The sequence below is a fragment of the Gobius niger genome (genome assembly GCF_951799975.1).
Source record: "Gobius niger genome assembly, chromosome: 1".
In the NCBI taxonomy this organism is placed as follows: Eukaryota; Metazoa; Chordata; class Actinopteri; order Gobiiformes; family Gobiidae; genus Gobius; species Gobius niger.
Genome location: NC_136852.1, coordinates 2993986 through 3013083, shown reverse-complemented (window position 1 = coordinate 3013083; position 19098 = coordinate 2993986). Strand labels below are relative to the sequence as shown.

General features: G+C 41.2%; 1 protein-coding gene across 2 annotated transcripts in view; it reads left to right on the top strand.

Annotated features, from left to right (window-relative positions):
- The window catches only part of tpst1 (tyrosylprotein sulfotransferase 1), a 97158-nt gene that overhangs the window by 47572 nt on the left and 30488 nt on the right, over nt 1–19098 (top strand). For both annotated transcript variants that reach the window (XM_079574695.1, XM_079574694.1), the window contains exon 3: nt 877–1274. In XM_079574695.1, the coding sequence (XP_079430821.1) occupies nt 877–1274 (398 nt within the window). The remainder of the gene's footprint in view (nt 1–876; nt 1275–19098) is intronic.

The following is a 19098-nucleotide window of genomic DNA, read 5'->3' as shown; positions in this document are numbered from 1 at the left end:
CAGACCTTTTCCTTTACAAGTGAAGGTTTATATGTTGAGAGTCAAATGTTTCCCCTCAGTGTCTCCTCTTAAACGTTAACCTCTTAACTCCCGCCTCAACCGAGAGGATCTTTTTCCTCACGTCATCAGATTTTTTTAAATCATTTTTTTGTTGGGTATTCAACTCATTTTTGTAACTTTTTTGTCATTTTTTCGTCAACTGTTTGTCAATTTTCTATCACATTTTTGACATTTTTTGTCATTTTTTCGTCTAATTTTTGTCATTTTTTCGTCAATTTTTTGTCAAATTTTTGTCATATTTTTTTTGTCATTTTTTGTAATTTTTTCGTCAACTTTTTGTCAATTTTCTATCACATTTTTGTCATTTTTTCGTCAAATTTTTGGTCAAATTTTTATCACATTTTTGTCACATTTTTGTCATTTTTTCGTCTCATTTTTGTCATTTTTTGGTCAAATTTCCTCACGTCATCAGATTTTTTTTGCATAATTTTTTTGTTGGGTATTCAACTCATTTTTGTAACTTTTTTGTCATTTTTGGTCACATTTTTGTCAATTTTCTATCACATTTTTATCACATTTTTGTCTCATTTTTTTCATTTTTTTGTCACTTTTTGTCTTTTTTTTTGTCTTTTTTTTGGTCATTTTTTTGGTTATTTTTGTGACATTTTTGCCACTTCATCAATTTTTCGTCACTTTTTTGTCAAACCTTTCTCACTTTTTTGTCACATTTCCATCATTGTTTTCGTCTCAGTTTTGTCACTATTTTCACAGCTTTTTTCCAGAAGCTTTTGGATTGGGGTAAAGCCAAACTGGAGAAAATGTGCTCGGTTCAGGTGTGAGTTAAGGGTTTAATCTGTCTCCATCTCTCTTTCTAAGCACGGAGAACCTGCCAACTTCCTTTGCAATAAGGACCCGTTCGCCCTGAAATCGCTGTCGTATTTGGCCAAAATCTTCCCGAGGGCGAAGTTCGTGCTGATGATCCGCGACGGCAGGGCGTCCGTGCACTCCATGATCTCCCGCAAAGTGACGATCGCGGGTTTCGACCTGGGGAGTTACCGCGACTGCCTGACCAAGTGGAACCGCGCCATCGAGACCATGTACACGCAGTGCCTGGAGGTGTCGGACAAGTGCCTGCCCGTGCACTACGAGCAGCTGGTGCTGCACCCGGAGAAGTGGATGCGGACGCTGCTCAAGTTCCTGGAGATCCCCTGGAACGACGCGGTGCTGCGGCACGAGGAGCTGATCGGGAAGGCGGGCGGAGTGTCGCTGTCCAAGTGAGTCATGTGGGGTAGTGTGTGGGGCTGACGATGCTAAGTGTGTGGGGCTAAAGATGCTAAGTGTGTAGGGCTGACGATGCTAAGTGTGTGGGGCTAACGAGGCTAAGTGTGTGGGGCTGACGAGGCTAAGTGTGTGGGGCTGACGAGGCTAAGTGTGTGGGGCTGACGATGCTAAGTGTGTAGGGCTGACGATGCTAAGTGTGTGGGGCTGACGATGCTAAGTGTGTGGGGCTAACGAGGCTAAGTGTGTGGGGCTGACGAGGCTAAGTGTGTGGGGCTGACGAGGCTAAGTGTGTGGGGCTGACGAGGCTAAGTGTGTGGAGCTAACGATGCTAAGTGTGTGGGGCTAACGAGGCTAAGTGTTTGGGGCTGACGAGGCTAAGTGTGTGGAGCTAACGATGCTAAGTGTGTGGGGCTAATGATGCTAAGTGTGTAGGGCTGGCGATGCTAAGTAGGGATGTCACGGTAACCGGTGTAGCGGTAAACCCCGGTAAAAATTTTGACGGTGAAAATTACCGTCTTGTTTTGTGTTTTTATTATTATCTCGGTGAATAACCGCACCCGCGGTGTCGGCACGGTGAGCCTCACCAGCCACCGTCTCATCTGCTGCAGTTTCCGCGCATGCGCACTTTGTTGTTTGCAACCCAAACAAAACTTTCTCGAAGCTGGAATCATGTCCGACACAACAGCACAGGATCTGTCAGCCTCAGAGTTCAGTTTGCGGAGCGTGCAGGAAAAAGTGTCTCTAAATGCAGCAATACTTCGAACCTCTGACTCTCCTGCGTGACCGTCTCCACAGCTCTATAGCAGTAAGCTAACGTTAGCGTGACCGTCTCCACAGCTCTATAGCAGGAAGCTAACGTTAGCGTGACCGTCTCCCACAGCTCTATAGCAGGAAGCTAACGTTAGCGTGACCGTCTCCCTCTATAGCAGTAAGCTAACGTTAGCGTTTTAGCTGAAATGCTGATGTGGGACTTTGGGCTGAGGGAGAATGTAACGAGTCGCCCCATAGTGCGGCTGCAGCGCCACCGCCAGCATAAGCCGTGTCCGGATACCTCCGCACAATGACACAATGTGTGTCAATAGATTCACTCTCGCCGCAGTTTTATGAATTTAATAATGATGGCATTTTCCCAAATCTGCAAAGCGAAAGCTCACTGGAAGGACAACAACAATGTTCCTGATATAGACGGTTTATCTTCGTTTCTGACGTTATAAATAGTACATGTAATACCCTCGAAACGATCAACAACACATTGTTATAGTTCCTTTACTTTGATGTGAAAAGGCTTTGTCTGTATTTTTTTATGTAACAAGCACAGTTAAACTTTTTTGAAACGATTTCAGTTTGTGTAGGACTATCAATGCTTTCTGAACATATTAACACACATTTAAAAAAAATACCGCGATAATACCAAAAACCGTGATTATTTTGGTCACAATAACCGTGAGGTAAAATTTTCATACCGTGACAGCCCTAATGCTAAGTGTGTGGGGCTGACATGTTGTTGATGACAATAATCATGTACATTTAGCAAAAAATGATTCTCGTGCCAAAACAAAGAGAAGTAAATAAAATGGTAATCAAAGATTAATCGCCGTCATCCCGGTAGTGACATAAACAGAGTCCACGAGATCTTTTCTACTGCATGTTTACACTTATGCTGCATTGCAGGCATCTGTAACTGTGATTTTTAGATTCGACTCAGAGAGTTCCCACTGAATAAACTCGTATATAACAGTTAGCTAATGGGACGCTAAAGGGAATCTTTCTTCAAACCAGATATAATTGAAAACATGCAGATTCAGAAAACTTTATTTATCCCCAAAGGGCGATTCATTTGCAGCTTCCCAGCCACACATCCACCCAGCTCATAAATACATGGTAAATAGGCCTAACACAAACTAATAAAATAAGTCGGCAGCATAACAAAAACCTGGAGCCGTAATCGATCTAAAGACGACACATTACTGTTAGAAATGGGATTTATCCTTGTTCAGCAGCGTAACAGCTGAAGGTATGAAAGATATTGGTTGTTTGTTGCTCACATTACATCAGCCGCTCAGAGGCTCTGCTCAACAGAACCTCTGAGGACAGAACGTGCTCCGGTCGGCTCAGGATCAGGCCTTATCAGTGACTCACTTCCTCCAGAGTGAACCCTTCTGCTGGACTCCCATCGTCTAGTTTTTTACAGACAGCCCATTGAACCAGCAAATGAAATAAACTGTCAAAAGAAGAAGAAGAATTGTAAAACATAACGTTCTAATGAAAGGCTGTGACCCAGAGTAAATAAGTTGTGATGCAGTGGTGATGTCCTATCATCACTTCTCCACTGGGGACTCGGACCACTCTGATCATCTCCGAGTTTGTGCCAAGGCAACACTTCAGGCATGTTTTTAATGAGGGAATGACATAATAACATGATGTACAGGTTGAAAAAGTCGATTTTGCATAATACCCCCCCTTTAAGAAAGTCTATAGGTATCGGTAAATATCGAATATCGGCACATCCTCAAACCCTAGTATCGGTAGCAAACAAAGCTGGATCGGTCATTTCATTTCCTTAAATCTTAAATCTTTCTAAGTTTGCTCCCACAGACGCTGCAGGCCTGAGTTACTGTCACTGTGGTCTCTGTGGTCTCTGTGGTCCCGGCTCTCAGGCATTCATCTCCTCCAGTTTACTTTCTCCATTTGGATCAAGCTCTTTCATTTACAGCCATTTCACCAGCTTTTGTTTGTGTTACGCCTAAACACGCGGCATGAGCTCTCACGGAGCAGAGAAGACGCCCGTGGGGCTGATCTCACGGCCCGTCACATTCCCGCTCACGTCTTGTTCGTCCCGACACGCCTCAGACTTTAGAAGAATTACACTTGGCTGGAAGGGAATAGTTTAGACCTTGTTTAGGCCTAACTCCGTCTTAGTGGCGATCTGTCTGAACTCATTTTAAGGGAAGTCAAAATATAAACTTAAATAAAAATATAAACCTTCACTTGAACAACATTGTGTTTAGTGAGTCCATTTGTCACTGTTTCTCCATAGATTTATTAACACAACTGTGATTTCAAAGGCCATTTTCTTACATTGTGGTGCCGAGAGTCTCACAGCCTCAGGGACAGGGGCGAAGCACCACATTCTGGGCCCTGGGCACAAACTATCTTGGTGTAAATGAAATTCACAGTTCATATTCTATGCTCTTTGACCACATAACAGTGATTTAGTGGTTTGACAGTGCAGTTCATTTATATTCTATTATAATTTTATTATATATACCTTAATTAAGTGAAAAAATGGGTCGGCCAAAAAAGTGCTTCATACAAAAACACATATCCAATCCAATGGGTACTCAGGTCATGGTTTGTTTGTTGTTTCAAGTCAATGTTTGACTTGAAATTGAAACCTTTAATCTTGTAGTGACAGAGATATTTAGATTAGGGTGTAATATTCTGCTTACATTGGGCCTATTGAAATGGCTAGTTTTATGTAGAGCATAATGATTATAAGCATCACATTAAACAGGAGGGCTGCACCAGGGACATGGGATATTTGTGCTGAGAATAACACATGTGTGACTTTAAAATATGATACTATGATGTCTCTGTGGCCCACAGGCCTGAACAAAAAACTCAAGGGCTTCAGTCTGATTTCTCTCACCACATTTGAAGCCTTTACCTTTAAGTGTATTGTCAGTAAATTGTTGTTGCAAAAAGTTACGTTGGAATATTCTAAACGGCTCGAGCTCCACCTTTCACTAGAACCACGTTGACTCCAAAGCTGTGCATTTATAATGTGTGAATCCAAATGCGTGCGGCTAATTAGCATAATTAATTCGGCCAAAACCTGTGGCTTTTGTCCCTGTATTGGCCTGATGACTCAATTACAATAAATATGAGGAAAGAGAAACTTTAGAAACGAGGAGAGAAGGAGCTCTGTCTCCTCTTCTCAGCACAGGCAGAGGCAGGACTCGCCTCATGTTTAAGTCTCATTTATGACAGAAAGTTTCCTCTCAGCTCCGCTTAGAACAGGCTAGTGTTAAATAAAAGCACATTAGAGCGAGGCCAGAGCTCTGTGTCATTACATTACAGAATCCACCTCATCAGAGTCACTGCTGAGCTGAAGCGCACAGTGCTGAACACCGGTGTGTGTGGACTGAACCATTTGGCACATTTTTAAAGGGGTGTCAGGGCCCTGAGATATTATCAATCTTTATTGTTTGGGCAAAATGCTGTGTAGCAGCCATTGTGTTTTATCCCGGTTGTTCAGTTCTTATGTGTCAATTCTGAGGAAGCTTAGAAAGTACAATACAGAACGCTTTTTGCAGCATTTTGAGGGCCCCTACGCTGCTCTGGGCCCTGGGTACTCAGTACCCTTTACCCCCCCCAGTCCGACGCCCCTGCTCAGGGATAAAGGATTTCATATTGCGGTTTCCTTTTACCGCATGGCAGGGCACAACAACGTCCTGAAGGCAACGAGGACAAGTCACCATTCAGGACATGCTCTGGTGAAGCTACAATTGTGTCGCCTCCAGTGTCCATTTCATCGACTAAAACATTTTGTTATAAAAAGCTTATCAAAGAAAGTGCCAAGATATTTGTGAGAATACACAGTTTCCGCACTTCCATTGTGTGCACCGCTCTCAGACACCGGAGCCTTTTTCCTTGAAGAGATGAACTCGGTGAGGGCGTCTCCGTGACCTGGTTCCTGGACGCTGAAAAGAAACGGTATCATCTGAACATTTTACCGAGCAGCTGTGCTCATGGGATCTTCTGCTTTAGTCCATGTACAAAGTAAACAACAGTGAAGACAGAACACACCCTTGTGGTGAGCCGGTGGATATGGTTACAACCTCAGACAGATGACTATTTACAGAAACTCTGTCGATGTGTGACTCTATAACTAACAGGAAGCCAAGAACCCGTTGGTGCTACTTTTGTTCTTAAAGCCAGACCTTAGAGTTAGTTTTTGTACCTGACGTTTTCGGCTACAGCGGTGGCCTTCCTCAGAGGGAAGAGGTCATCCTCAGATTGTCTGGTCAGCTGATTTAAACAGTTTTTGGTAGGGATGCACCAACACTTTGATTTAAGTACAAGAGTACAAGACATTTTCTTCAACAGACTTTTTGAAGTGATTAGACGGTTTGACTTCTTCACAGAAGATTGTTTCGTAATTAGATAATTCACTCATCTACATTTCCTTGAGTAAAGTAGGCGACACCTTTAAAGAGAAGTTATATCAGAATTGAACAGATGCCCTTTTTTAAATCAATTTTACATTCAATATTATAATTGTTTTTATTGCTCTGTCCATCACAGACAGAACAGCTCATGTCCAAAAGCTCCTCAATGCTTGTGCTTTATTCATTTATGTGTTTGTATTTAACAACAGTATTGAGATGTTACTTATTACTGCAGATAAATGGTCTCTTTTCTCCTTTACTTCAGCTCCGTGTGGATTTTCTCGTGTGTTTATAGTAACTTATCCAGTAGCTTCAGCATTTTCATAGTTTTGCTGCAGCTCATTTTGGCTCCATATAAACATGCTGTATGTCTTTATTTGGGATTTTCTGAGGACTTTTCAGTCGCTGGGTTAGTTTTTCAGATGAATAAACCCCTGGGCATAAAACGGCTTAAGAATCGCCAGAACTGTTAGCCGTGAGTTAGCGGCTAGTTTAGCAATATTAGCAACATTAGCCTGTATCTTGTAAACACTGCAGACTCCATTGCCTGGCCTGTCAGACACTCCTCCTTTCTGTTCAACAGAAGAACCGTCTGGACAGCTCCTCGCAGCCGATCATTCCATGATTTTACCCACATGGGTCCAATAACGCAAGAGAGGCGGGACTTCATTCCCCCAAGAGGCGGAAGCCGTCACCACACTCTACCAAAACAATAGAGATGGCGTGCGCGACGAGTGATACAATGTTTTCTTCTGCTCTTTCGTCTGTTTTAAATCATTTGAAAAATGTTCATCCCTTAAACTGGAGCAAGAAACAGCGTTCGAAGCGTTCCTTGTAAATTTGTTGCTTCGGCGTATTTAGCGTTGCTCTGATTGGTTGATGCCGTCTGTCAATCACGCCCACCGGGAAATCGATGAGACTGTGCTTGCTCCCAGACTATATGTCTTTGAAATATCTATGGAAAAGCATGTAGCTTGGCAGGCCAGGCAACAGACTCCACGCTGCAGCACTAACAACATTTAGCTCTGGTTAAATCCAGCTCAGACTCTGGTTTAGGGAGTGTCGTCTGTAATAAAGTCAGCTCTATGTGGAATATTGGATTTACACTAAACTATTCTCCAGTTTGTTGTTCTTTTCTCTCCTCAAGTGGTATCGGGACCTCATTAATGAGTATGAGCATGTGGTATCGGCCCGATACCCGATACTGGTATCGTTATCGGTGCGTCCCTAGTGTTTGGCGCTGTCTTCCTGCTTGTCATAGGAGGCGGACAGCGCCATCTGCAGTCCGGCTTCTTCAGAACTGTGTCCCAGGTGTGGGAAAGTTGGTGAACCTGATTGGACTGTGGAATATTACAATCGTTTAAAAGTCTTTGAATTAGAAACCCCCCAAAAAACATGGCAAGATTTAAATTTTCAAATATGTTTTTTCACAAATCACTGGCTTATTGACTAGATGTCCAAAATATGTCTTATACCAACAAAATAAAACGATAAATTTAAACCTGGCTTTTCGTTATAACATTTTTGTTGCAGAAAATGTCGGCAACTTTGGCCATTTTTGGCCAAAGTTAACAGTTTTATTTTTATATTAAGAAAATAAATGGACGCTTGGGATGCATTTATTTATCATTTATCTGTCATTAACGTCTTTTAATGTAATTTCTCCCCCTGTTGTTGGAAAGTTGAATCATTGAGCACCAAAGTAATGGTGTTTGAATGGAACTTTCCGGGTCAAACGTGAGGAAAGGAAGTCACATTTTTTCGCCCTGGCCTTAGATCACCGGCGTCCCGTCCCTCCGCTCCAGCTGAGACTTTTGTTTTGGTTTCCCCCCTTTTTTTTCTTGGAAGCAGGAATTCTCTGGAAGCCTCCGGACGTCATCGGAAACCTCTTCCTCTTTGCCACGTCGCCCCCAAATTTCTCTCCCTTCCCTCTCCGTTTCAGCGCTTATGGTTCGAATTACCCCCTGACTACGCCATAGGTTTTCATTTCGTGTAGGAACAAATGGGTTTTGTCTTGTTGTTGTGATACTGGGCTGCTTCTGCTGAGGACATACTTGGGTCTAAGACGAGGTTTAGCCCAGGTTCAGATCAGTTTTAGTCCTGATAAAGGGTTTCACTGATGGAGGAGCTGGGCCCTGTACAACTCTATACACAAACCTCTAAAAGTGTTAAACTTGATCCTCATTTGTGCAGGATTAGGTCTCAGAATCTTTTGGCTCAAAGTCCTGTGTTCATGAAATAGTTCAACCATAGTTCATGTTTTGTAACAGAAGATGTTGAACCTGGAGGCAGTTTCTGTTTCGTGTGACAGGCCGAGGAATGACCGAGATATGTTCTGGTTGACTATAAGCATATTTAGCACCGGCAAATAAAGATGAGTCACGATCAGATCATCATGATAGTCGAGAAATCTGCTTTATGACAGTTGCCATAGTTACCATAGATCTCCTGCTGCATCACCTCAAGTTTAGTCTCTTACCACCCGCTTAGACCAAATGCATTCTGTCCTCTTTGGCTGTTATATAGGCCTGTGTAACACCTCATTTTTGTCATATTTTTGTTGAATTTTTGACACTTTTTTGTTGAATTTTTGACACTTTTTTTGTTGAATTTTTGTCACATTTTTGTTGAATTTTTGACACATTTTTGTAGAATTTTTGTCACTTTTTGGTGAATATTTGTCACATTTTCAGTTGAATTTTAGTTGAATTTTAGTTGAATTTTAGTTGAATTTTAGTTGAATTTTAGTTGAATTTTTGTTGAATTTTTGTTGAATTTTTGTTGAATTTTTGTCACATTTTACTTGAATTTTTGTCACATTTTTGTTGAATTTTTGACACATTTTTGTTGAATTTTTGACACATTTTTGTTGAATTTTTGACACATTTTTGTTGAATTTTTGACACATTTTTGTTGAATTTTTGACACATTTTTGTTGAATTTTTGTCACTTTTTGTTGAATTTTTGTCACATTTTTTGTTGAATTTTTGTCACTTTTTTGTTGAATTTTTGTTGAATTTTTGTCACTTTTTTGTTGAATTTTTGTCACTTTTTGGTTGAATTTTTGTCACTTTTTTTGTTGAATTTTTTGTCACATTTTTGTTGAATTTTTGTTGAATTTTTCACACATTTTTGTTGAATTTTTGTCACTTTTTGTTGAATTTTTGTCACTTTTTTGCTGAATTTTTGTCACATCTTTGTTGAATTTCTGTCACATTTTTGTTGAATTTTTGTTGAATTTTTGTCACTTTTTTGTCACATTTTTGTTGCGTTTACATCCTTGTTTTCTTTTCATATTTTGTAGCTGTTTTGGTGCTTTTTTCCGAAGAAGCTTTTTGATTAGGGTGAAGCCAAACTGGATAAAATGGTTTCCGGTGGGAGTTAAGAGGTTAAGCTTTTACCGTCTTTATAAAGTTGTGACGTGACACAAAGGCACCCGTTTGAAAAGAGCTGAGGGTGAGATGGAGCATTGGGTCGTGACCCTGAAGTGGACTCAGTCAGACAGACGCCAAAAAGCAAAGTAACGAAGCGTAAACCAGCCGTGAACGAGAGACTTACATTTGTGTCTGAGAGCTGTTGAGACGCCGCCGTGAGCACTCTTGAAACAACCGAACAGTTTTGCAATTTTGCTTTTTTATTCTGTTTTGCAAGAACCTGATTGCATTAGAGCATTTTGCATCATTCACGCAGGTTTGAGCATGAAAGTCCCAGAAACGCCTTTAGCTCTGAGTCTGGCTCTCCACACTTTTGTTAACGCAGCTTACCAGACCTGTTTGAATTCAGCGATCTCTCCCCATACAACTGAATGGTGAAGCCAGGCCCTATATTAACGTATGGTGAGCAGTGTCAATTTCGTCGACTAAAATATTTAGTCTTAATTTTAGTCAAAGTGATATTTTTGACGACTAAAATTGGACTAAAACTAAATTAAACGTTTTTCATGAGACTAAAACTATGACTAAAATGTCCAGATATTTTAGTCGACTAAAATAAGACTAAATGAAAATGAAAAGGAGAGACTGAAATCATCCAAACTTCTATTGACCGTCTGAAAGAGCCTCAGATCATGTAAATCCCCTTCCAAAGGATCAGCTCTGAGCTTTGTTCATGTGGAGCAGCTCCATGAAGCAGAGGATTAAATATGATTATAATGAATATTATCAATGCAAAGTCGACTAAATTCGTCTTAAATTTAGTCGACTAAATTGACTTGCAATTTTAGTCGACTAAAACTAGACTAAAATTGAAACGATTTTTTCGACTAAATCTCAACTAAAATTAAATTAAATTTTAGTCAAAAGACTAAGACTAAAACTAAATTAAAATATGTTGTCAAAATTAGCACTGATGGTGAGGTATGACATGTCCGTTTCATGAGATTTATACTGTATAATGTCTGTAGTTTCTCCATTTAAGTCATTCAGACTGAAGCGAGGCTCAGCCAGGATTTTTGCATCTGCTCCTTCCCCGTCTCTCTCTCGCCTCAGTCTGACTTTACAGCGTGCACCTTTGTGTGCTCCTGCCGCACTTTGTTTATTTCACACATCGACATTGAACTAAACTAAACTCGGACAGACATTTGTCCTTTGGTCTGTTCATTTTATCAGGTTTGTGTGGACTCTGATCCTGACAGGCGCTTTTGCTCCACCCCCCGTCCACAGCTGAGTGGAGGCCGGGGCGAAGGAGACGCACATGCTAATGTTTTTTAGATGATACTACTACAGAACTATTTAAACATGTTGAATTTTTGTCACTTTTTGTTTGAATTTTTGTTGAATTTTTGTTGAATTTTTGTTGAATTTTGGTTGAATTTTGGTTGAATTTTGGTTGAACTTTTGTCACATTTTGGTTGAATTTTTGTCACATTTTGGTTGAATTTTTGTCACATTTTGGTTGAATTTTTGTCACATTTTTGTCACTTTTTGGGTGAATTTTTGTTGAATTTTTGTCACTTTTTGGTTGAATTTTTGTCACTTTTTGGTTGAATTTTTGTTGAATTTTTGTCACTTTTTGGTTGAATTTCTGTCACATTTTGGTTGAATTTTTGTCACATTTTTGTTGAATTTTTGTCACATTTTGGTTGAATTTTTGTCACATTTTGGTTGAATTTTTATCACTTTTTTGTTGCGTTTACATCCTTGTTTTCTTTTCATATTTTGTAGCTGGCCTTTAAAGAGGGGGTATTCTGCTTTTTTCAGTCCCATAGCACCAGTCTATATCACACTACAATGATGACCAAACCTTCTGCTGGTCTGTAACTGCAGTAAATTAGAATAACTGCCTTGTATAAAATGTCTCTCTCAAAATGGCTGTAGTGAATGTCTTGAAATAGGCCTCTGTCTCTTTAAGAACCTCTGAGCCTTTCCGACACGCCCCCTCCACACGCTGTCTGTGGCATCAGTGGGGAGGGGGTTCTGCTGAGGAGCAGTGGTTGGTTACTCGGCTGGTGACGAAAGCTCGGAGGCGTCTCCAGGAGGTGGGGGCGTTCCTAGGAGGACTCAGGCAAACCTGTCCCTAAAATGGCCGCCATCAGAGTTTTTACAGATTACTCAAAAATACGTGAATGTGCCAAGGCAACACTTCAGGCATGTTTTTAATGAGGGAGTGACATAATAACATGAGGTAAAGCTTGAAACTTTCTGAGTGACAGTGCAGGATTTTAGAGGCAGTTGTGGTGAACAGGTCTGGGTCATTCTACACATTTAGGACATAGCTGGAAAATAAAAGGAACTAAAAATACTTTTATGCACTAATTTGTATCACATTTTACATCACCTAAATGTGGTCGATGGTTGACAGCAGCTGAAAACATCTGGCTCGTTCAGAATTTGGAACGTTTGACGGCTAAATGCTAACGACTGTAGTAAAAACACATTGAATATGCTAACAAACTCTTGAGCTAACCAGCTTGCTCACAGGAATAAAAAATCTCCTTTTTATTCCTTTGAGTTCGAATCCCGCTCACTTTGATCGTTTCCTTGATTTTTTTTGCGTCAAAAATGAAACACGAAACTGTCGTCCGCGTTTCCGCTGTTTTTAGATTAGTTTTCGACAAGGCTCTGCATCCTCAAAGGGAGCTAACCCAAGGCTGAATCGATATCTCGTGAAGCCGTCCCACACACCGCGGCCTGGCGCTCCCATCCCGCTCCGTCCGAGGATAATAAAGTGATGGACAGAGGGGGAAGACCAGAGGGATCGCTGTAATGGAGACGCATTAAATCAGGCCAGGTAATGGACTTAATACACGCTCCCTGAGAGAGGCAGAGTCCTGTGCACGAGGTGGGCAGCTAATGTATTGTGGGTAATGTAGTCGAGGGAATAGGGAGCCGACGGTTCAGACAGAAGTGGCACATAAAGGATTATCTGGTGTCTGCTGGTGTTTGGCTGACAGCAGGGGGAATGTGACACAGTAAACACAGAATAAAAGCCGTGTTTAGGCACCGGTGAGCTAACAAGAGGAGGGAGCTGCGAGAGTGAAGAATAGAACAGGCCCAGTGAGGATTTAAGGGCTTTAAGGACACTAAACCAACCCAGGAAATGCAGCAGTAGAAGAAGAAATAACCAAAGCAGAGCTGTTTATAGCAGCCATTTTAGTTTTAGTCTGTTGGAAAACAAAGATATTAGTCCGTTTTGCTTAGAAAGAAAAGAAAAAAGGAGAGGATATTGGTACTTTTATGGGCAAAAATGTGACACATATTGGACGCCTGACAGACAGTAATAACATTTTCGTCTCGTAAACAAACATTGTGGGCAGGAATCAGGATTGTGTGAGTGAATAAGGTGTGCAGCCGTATAAAGTCCTTCCTTTTATCCTTCTTTCTTTGCCTGAACATTTTACTTTGACATTTTTATAACTGCTGCAGTTTGTGGATTCAAGACTCGTCAAAGTCAGTGCTTTTGCCTAAATGTGTCACATAAAGAGCTTCATTTTTATATAGAGGCTGTAAATGGTTGAGCCAGTTTTTGCATGCTGTTAGTAGGTGTCCTTTAAAGCAGAACTAAGTAACTTGTTTACCTTAATTAATCCTTTCCGTAATCCCTCTGGGGGTAATGCAAGTGTTAATGGGATGATATCATCTCCCCCTTATGGAAGCCCGTTTCCGCCATGTAAAAGGAAGAAACAGGAAGTCGAAATTACGAGATTTAAAGTCATAATTTTGTGTTTAAAACACAAAATTTCGAGTTTAAATCTCGAAATTACGACTTTTAAAACTCGGAATTTTGAGATTTAAACTCGGAATTACAAGTTTTTTAAGATCCGTAATCATAGACGTCAGCCCTATTTTACTTTGAAAATCCGGATGTTGTTGCCATTCTCTTTCCTGTCTGATGCGTCTGAACTGTGGAGCTTGATCTGGCCTAGCCGTATCTTGGAATCGCATCATGCCTGAAAAACAACTGCTAGTTTGGGGCAAACTCGTGCCTCTTTGCCTCTGCCATGTCCTATGGACCCCCTTATGGTCTCCCCGCTTGATAAAAGGGCGATGCCGGTGGACAATGACTAGTTTGCCCGGTTAGCATGTGCAATCCACCTCATTGTTGATTAAAAAAAAAAGTCTGCAATTAACCACCAATGCGTCAATCCCGACCCAGTGTCTTCAAGGCTGCATTATGTGGTTACGGCTTTATTGACGTTTTTAGTGTATAATACTTAATTCCACAAGATCCATTATTGGAGCTGGATGCTAGAGCTGCTAAGAAGCTAGTTAGCTCCGGATGCTAAGCAATCGGCTACGGCCAATTGTACATGAAGTGTGAGTAATAATCCAGCCCGGCTCAGTGTGTGATCGTTGTTAAAGGGATGCTTTATGTAGACGATGGTTTTATTGACTTTATTCAGGCATATTTCCCATTTTCACATGATCATGATCATCCGAAGTTCATCGAAGTTCCTAATCTACGATCGTAGCATTAGCTTTGGGAATGCCCCTGCATCATCAAGGCCTAAACACATTCCTATCGTGGATACAGACATTTTTTATAAGTTCTCTTGTCACTGCTTTTAATCCTGGGTGTTGAAGTAAAATAAACACTTCTGTGTGTCTTTGTCCAAGTCCCAGTTTAAATCTCGAAATTATGACTTTTAAACTCGTACTATGAGTTTAAATCTCGAAATTCCGAGTTTAAATCTCCAAATTCTGCATTTTATAAGTCGTAATTTCGAGATTTAAACTCGTAATTTTGTGTTTTAAACACAAAATTATGACTTTAAATCTCATAATTTCGACTTCCTGTTGGGCTTTTATTTTTTAACATGGCGGAAACGGGCTTCCATACCCCCTGGGGTCTGTGGCCAGAAAAAAACGCAATTGCAACTTGACTGCCACCAGACCGGAATCACCAATAAACACTATTAATATATAGTATAATAATATCCCTCTGTCCCTTTGTCTTTTCTGTCAACGTAGTATTTACTCTCACGGACAATTAATACATCACAACATGCTACGACACCTGCAGTTGCACTTATGGCTTCTAGGGGCAAGAGTTACTTAGTACAGCTTTAAGAAATACTTCAAACTTTTACACAGTTTGTATATGGACTGTGGAAGTCTTATGTTTATGTATTAATATGGTGGAGGCTTTAAAACTTTCTGCCTCCTCTTGCACCTGTGCTCTACTGTACTCTAGTGAACATTATAACATGGTTCAAATCTAAAAAAGATGGAGTTATTTCATTCCATGTTTGTTTTTCAAGCCCTGACACCATCACTGAGCTCATTTCAGCCCTCACGTTGCCTCTGCTAATAGCCAACAACAGCCTGAATGATAACATAAACACAGGAGCATTACAGTTTGAGAGCGAGGCTGAAATACGAGCTGCTAAACTCGCGGGAGAATCCCGTACGGGCCGCGCTGAGGCTGATTTGTGCTGCTGCGTCTCTATCTCCCGCTTTGGGCACGAGGCGGGATGAATAATGGAGGAGCGCGGCCATTAGAGCGGAGTGGTCATGTGACGCTGCCCAATGGTTTTCTGTCACATCGCATTTAAAAAGCTCTTAAAGGGGCGCTGACTCTGTTTCAGGGAAATCAATACGAGAATCACCATTAGAGACAGACGCATTTGGACAAGCGGGGAACGGCTCGGGAGGATCAATGTCACCAAAATGTGGAAAACCAGACGGGAACCAGGTCTAAACCAGGAATAGCGGAGACCGGGGCGATTTGTCACACGTTTTTTCTCAGCTGGGTCTTTAACGCGTTCATTTCGATTCATTAATTACAAAGATTTTCAAGCTTTCATTTTTTTAATGCAAGTAATTGTATTTCCCCGATTCCCTCAAACACTGAGACGTCCTCGGTGCTAATGTTAGCGTTAGCCTCAAACACAGAGACGTCCTCTATGCTAATGTTAGCGTTAGCCTCAAACACAGAGATGTCCTCGATGCTAATGTTAGCGTTAGCCTCAAACACAGAGACGTCCTCGATGCTAATGTTAGCGTTAGCCTCAAACACAGAGACGTCCTCGGTGCTAATGTTAGCGTTAGCCTCAAACACAGAGACGTCCTCTATGCTAATGTTAGCGTTAGCCTCAAACACAGAGATGTCCTCGATGCTAATGTTAGCGTTAGCCTCAAACACAGAGATGTCCTCGATGCTAGTGTAAGTGTTAGCCTCAAACACAGACGTCCTCCATGCTAATGTTAGCCTCAAACACAGACGTCCTCCATGCTAACGTTAGCGCTAGCCTCAAACACAGACGTCCTCGATGCTAATGTTAGCGTTAGCCTCAAACACAGAGACGTCCTCCATGCTAATGTTAGCGCTAGCCTCAAACACAGAGACGTCCTCGATGCTAGTGTAAGTGTTAGCCTCAAACACAGACGTCCTCCATGCTAATGTTAGCGCTAGCCTCAAACAGAGACGTCCTCGATGCTAGTGTTAGTGTTAGCTTCAAACACAGACGTCCTCCATGCTAATGTTAGCCTCAAACACAGACGTCCTCCATGCTAACGTTAGCGCTAGCCTCAAACACAGACGTCCTCCATGCTAATGTTAGCCTCAAACACAGAGACGTCCTCGATGCTAATGTTAGCGTTCAGCCTCAAGCAAACGCTCCAGCCACGCCCACTCTGAGCCACAATAACCCTAACCCTTGGCACTTTTGATTTGATAGCTATAAATGCACTTTGCCTCTTTTACTTAATAACTATACAGATTAAGAATAATAAATACATTTGTTGTTGAACTCATGTTTCATCTAATTATTGAATTTATTTTTTTTATTTTTTATTTTATTTTTTTATTTAATTTAGGTGCAAAAAAATGTTGTTTTTGGTTTTCGATTAAAATGCGATTAATTAATCACAGACCTGTAACTAACTTGATTAAAAAATGTAATCGAGTCCCACCACTAATTTTGATATATAGTTATTAACCGTCAAACACAAATCGACTGTGACAATGAGCAGCATATGCGGGGAAGTTGTCACAATGTTTTTAATGGAGTTTTTGATGTTGACGTCACAGCAGGACTGGACTGGCAGAAAAAATCGTCCCCCGGGACTTTTGGGTCAAGACCGGCATATTCAATGCAATAGTCGAGGTGATGAGCAAAACAATGAGCCCTTGGCTTGAACTAAAACAGTGTAAGCTACGAATCGAGGAAAATAGCTGCATGTTGTTTCTGCTGAATTCAAGCTAACCCCTCAGAGACTCAACACTTTAATCTTTTCATTTATAACTTGAGGGAACTTTTGTAAAACGTCTAAACAATTTTAAAATGTGCGTTCCGTTAATGAAGTTCCACTCGCGACTGCAACACACATAAACTTCTCAAAACCAACCAAATAAAACCACTGTAGATGAAGATGAAATGGTAAAACTCACCACGGAGTTATGGAGGTGTGGAGTGAAAATTCAAGTCCCAAAAAGGCCAAACATTGTAAATTTTAATGGAAACTAGAAGATTCTAGAAGGTCTAAGGTTCTGTGGGTTCTGGAGGGAGTAACAATAAACAATTTCCTCTTATATTGGCAATGTGAGGGGCATGAGTGTTATGTCCCAGAGGCCCATTGCTCATTATACAAGATTATCTGGGAACCATGACTCAAAGCGCCACCAGAGGGGTATAAAAGGCGTTACATCCCTCTATTGGAGAAGTTGTGTAATTGCATCTATGTAAAGATAGATACTCCAATGGCTTTTCCCGCTAATTGTGGGCCGGTGTTAAGGTATGACAGGCCTTATCTCGGTCTGACTGGCCCAACCGGCCCAAAAGTACGTCGGCCCACCGGGAAAACTCCCGAATCTCCCGATGGCCAGTCCAGCCCTGCATCACAGCTTAATACGTACTTAATGTAATCTTGAATATCTTGAACATTCGTGTTTGTAAAATCTGGTTGAATCCATTATCAATCCGAAGTCGCTCATAAGTGAAAAAGTTCCTGAAACATAACAAATATGAACCTGCTGCTCGTCTCTGACTGCGCGGCTGATGTCAGTTTTGTAAATCGCTCCTAATGTTGGTCCATTTAGAGTTTGTCTTAATGGGCTCCAGTGGATATTGTTTAAAAAGGTTTGTTCGTTTCTGGAAAGCCCGGGCCCTGCGCCGCTCCGGCCCGCTCTAAACGTTAATATTTCATTCGGCAAATTAATAATTTATCGACAGAAAACGTGAAATGCAACGTGTTTGAGCGCGGAGAGGCTGACAGGAAATGCAGATCCCTCTGGTTCCGAACGGCTCCATCTCCCGTCTCCGTGGGGTCTTTTGGTTCAGTAATGCAGGGAAATGGGACCTGGATTGTTCCGCAGTGTGGCTTTAACTTCCTTCAAATCAACTATAAACTTATTTATTACATATGAATAAAGTCACGTCAAAATGGGGCCTATGTGGAGGTTTTTTCACAGCAGGTTGTTCAGTAGAAGTGAAAAACCGGCAGTTGCAGCTAGCGTTAGCATGTAGCACGATGCTAACATGGTGCATTAGTTTGGCATTGTCCGTTTTTTAAGTATTAATGGGCGTTTGAACAGCTCTCCGTGCCTTTGTATCTTTATTTAGTATAAAACTATATTTATAATTCAGCGTTTGTTAAAGCAGTACTAAGTAACGTGTTTACCTTAATAAATCCTTTCCAGTCCCTGTGGGGGTAATACAAGTGTTTATGGGATGACTGGAGGGTCTTTCATCTCCAGCTGGTGTCTCTGGCCAGAAAACCATGTTTGCAACTTGACTGCCACCGGACCAGAGCCGCCAATACACACTAATGGAATCACGAAGAAGAAGCTAACATGCTAACGGGCAAAGCTAACTGCGGGCTAACGTCACTTTAAACAGTATTTACAGCCAAGTTTGAGTGAAAAAAAAATATTTCCATTGTGTAATGTACAATATCCCTCTCTCCCTTCGCCTTTCCTGTCAGCGTAGGATTTACTCTCCAAGACAATAAGTTAAAAAATCGTAATGTGCTACTACACCTGCAGTCGCACTTATGGCCTCTAGGGGGAAGAGTTACTTAGTACTGCTTTAAAGTAGTTTTGGAGGAATTGGAGAAAATATACATTTTTAGCATCACCACATATGTGCAATTCCAGAGATGCCGTCTGTATCTAAGCCTAAACTATACTTTTTTGTTGCCTATTCTAAAATATTTGTCATCTAGAACCATATAACAGAACAATAATGTTGCTTTATTCAATTAGATTA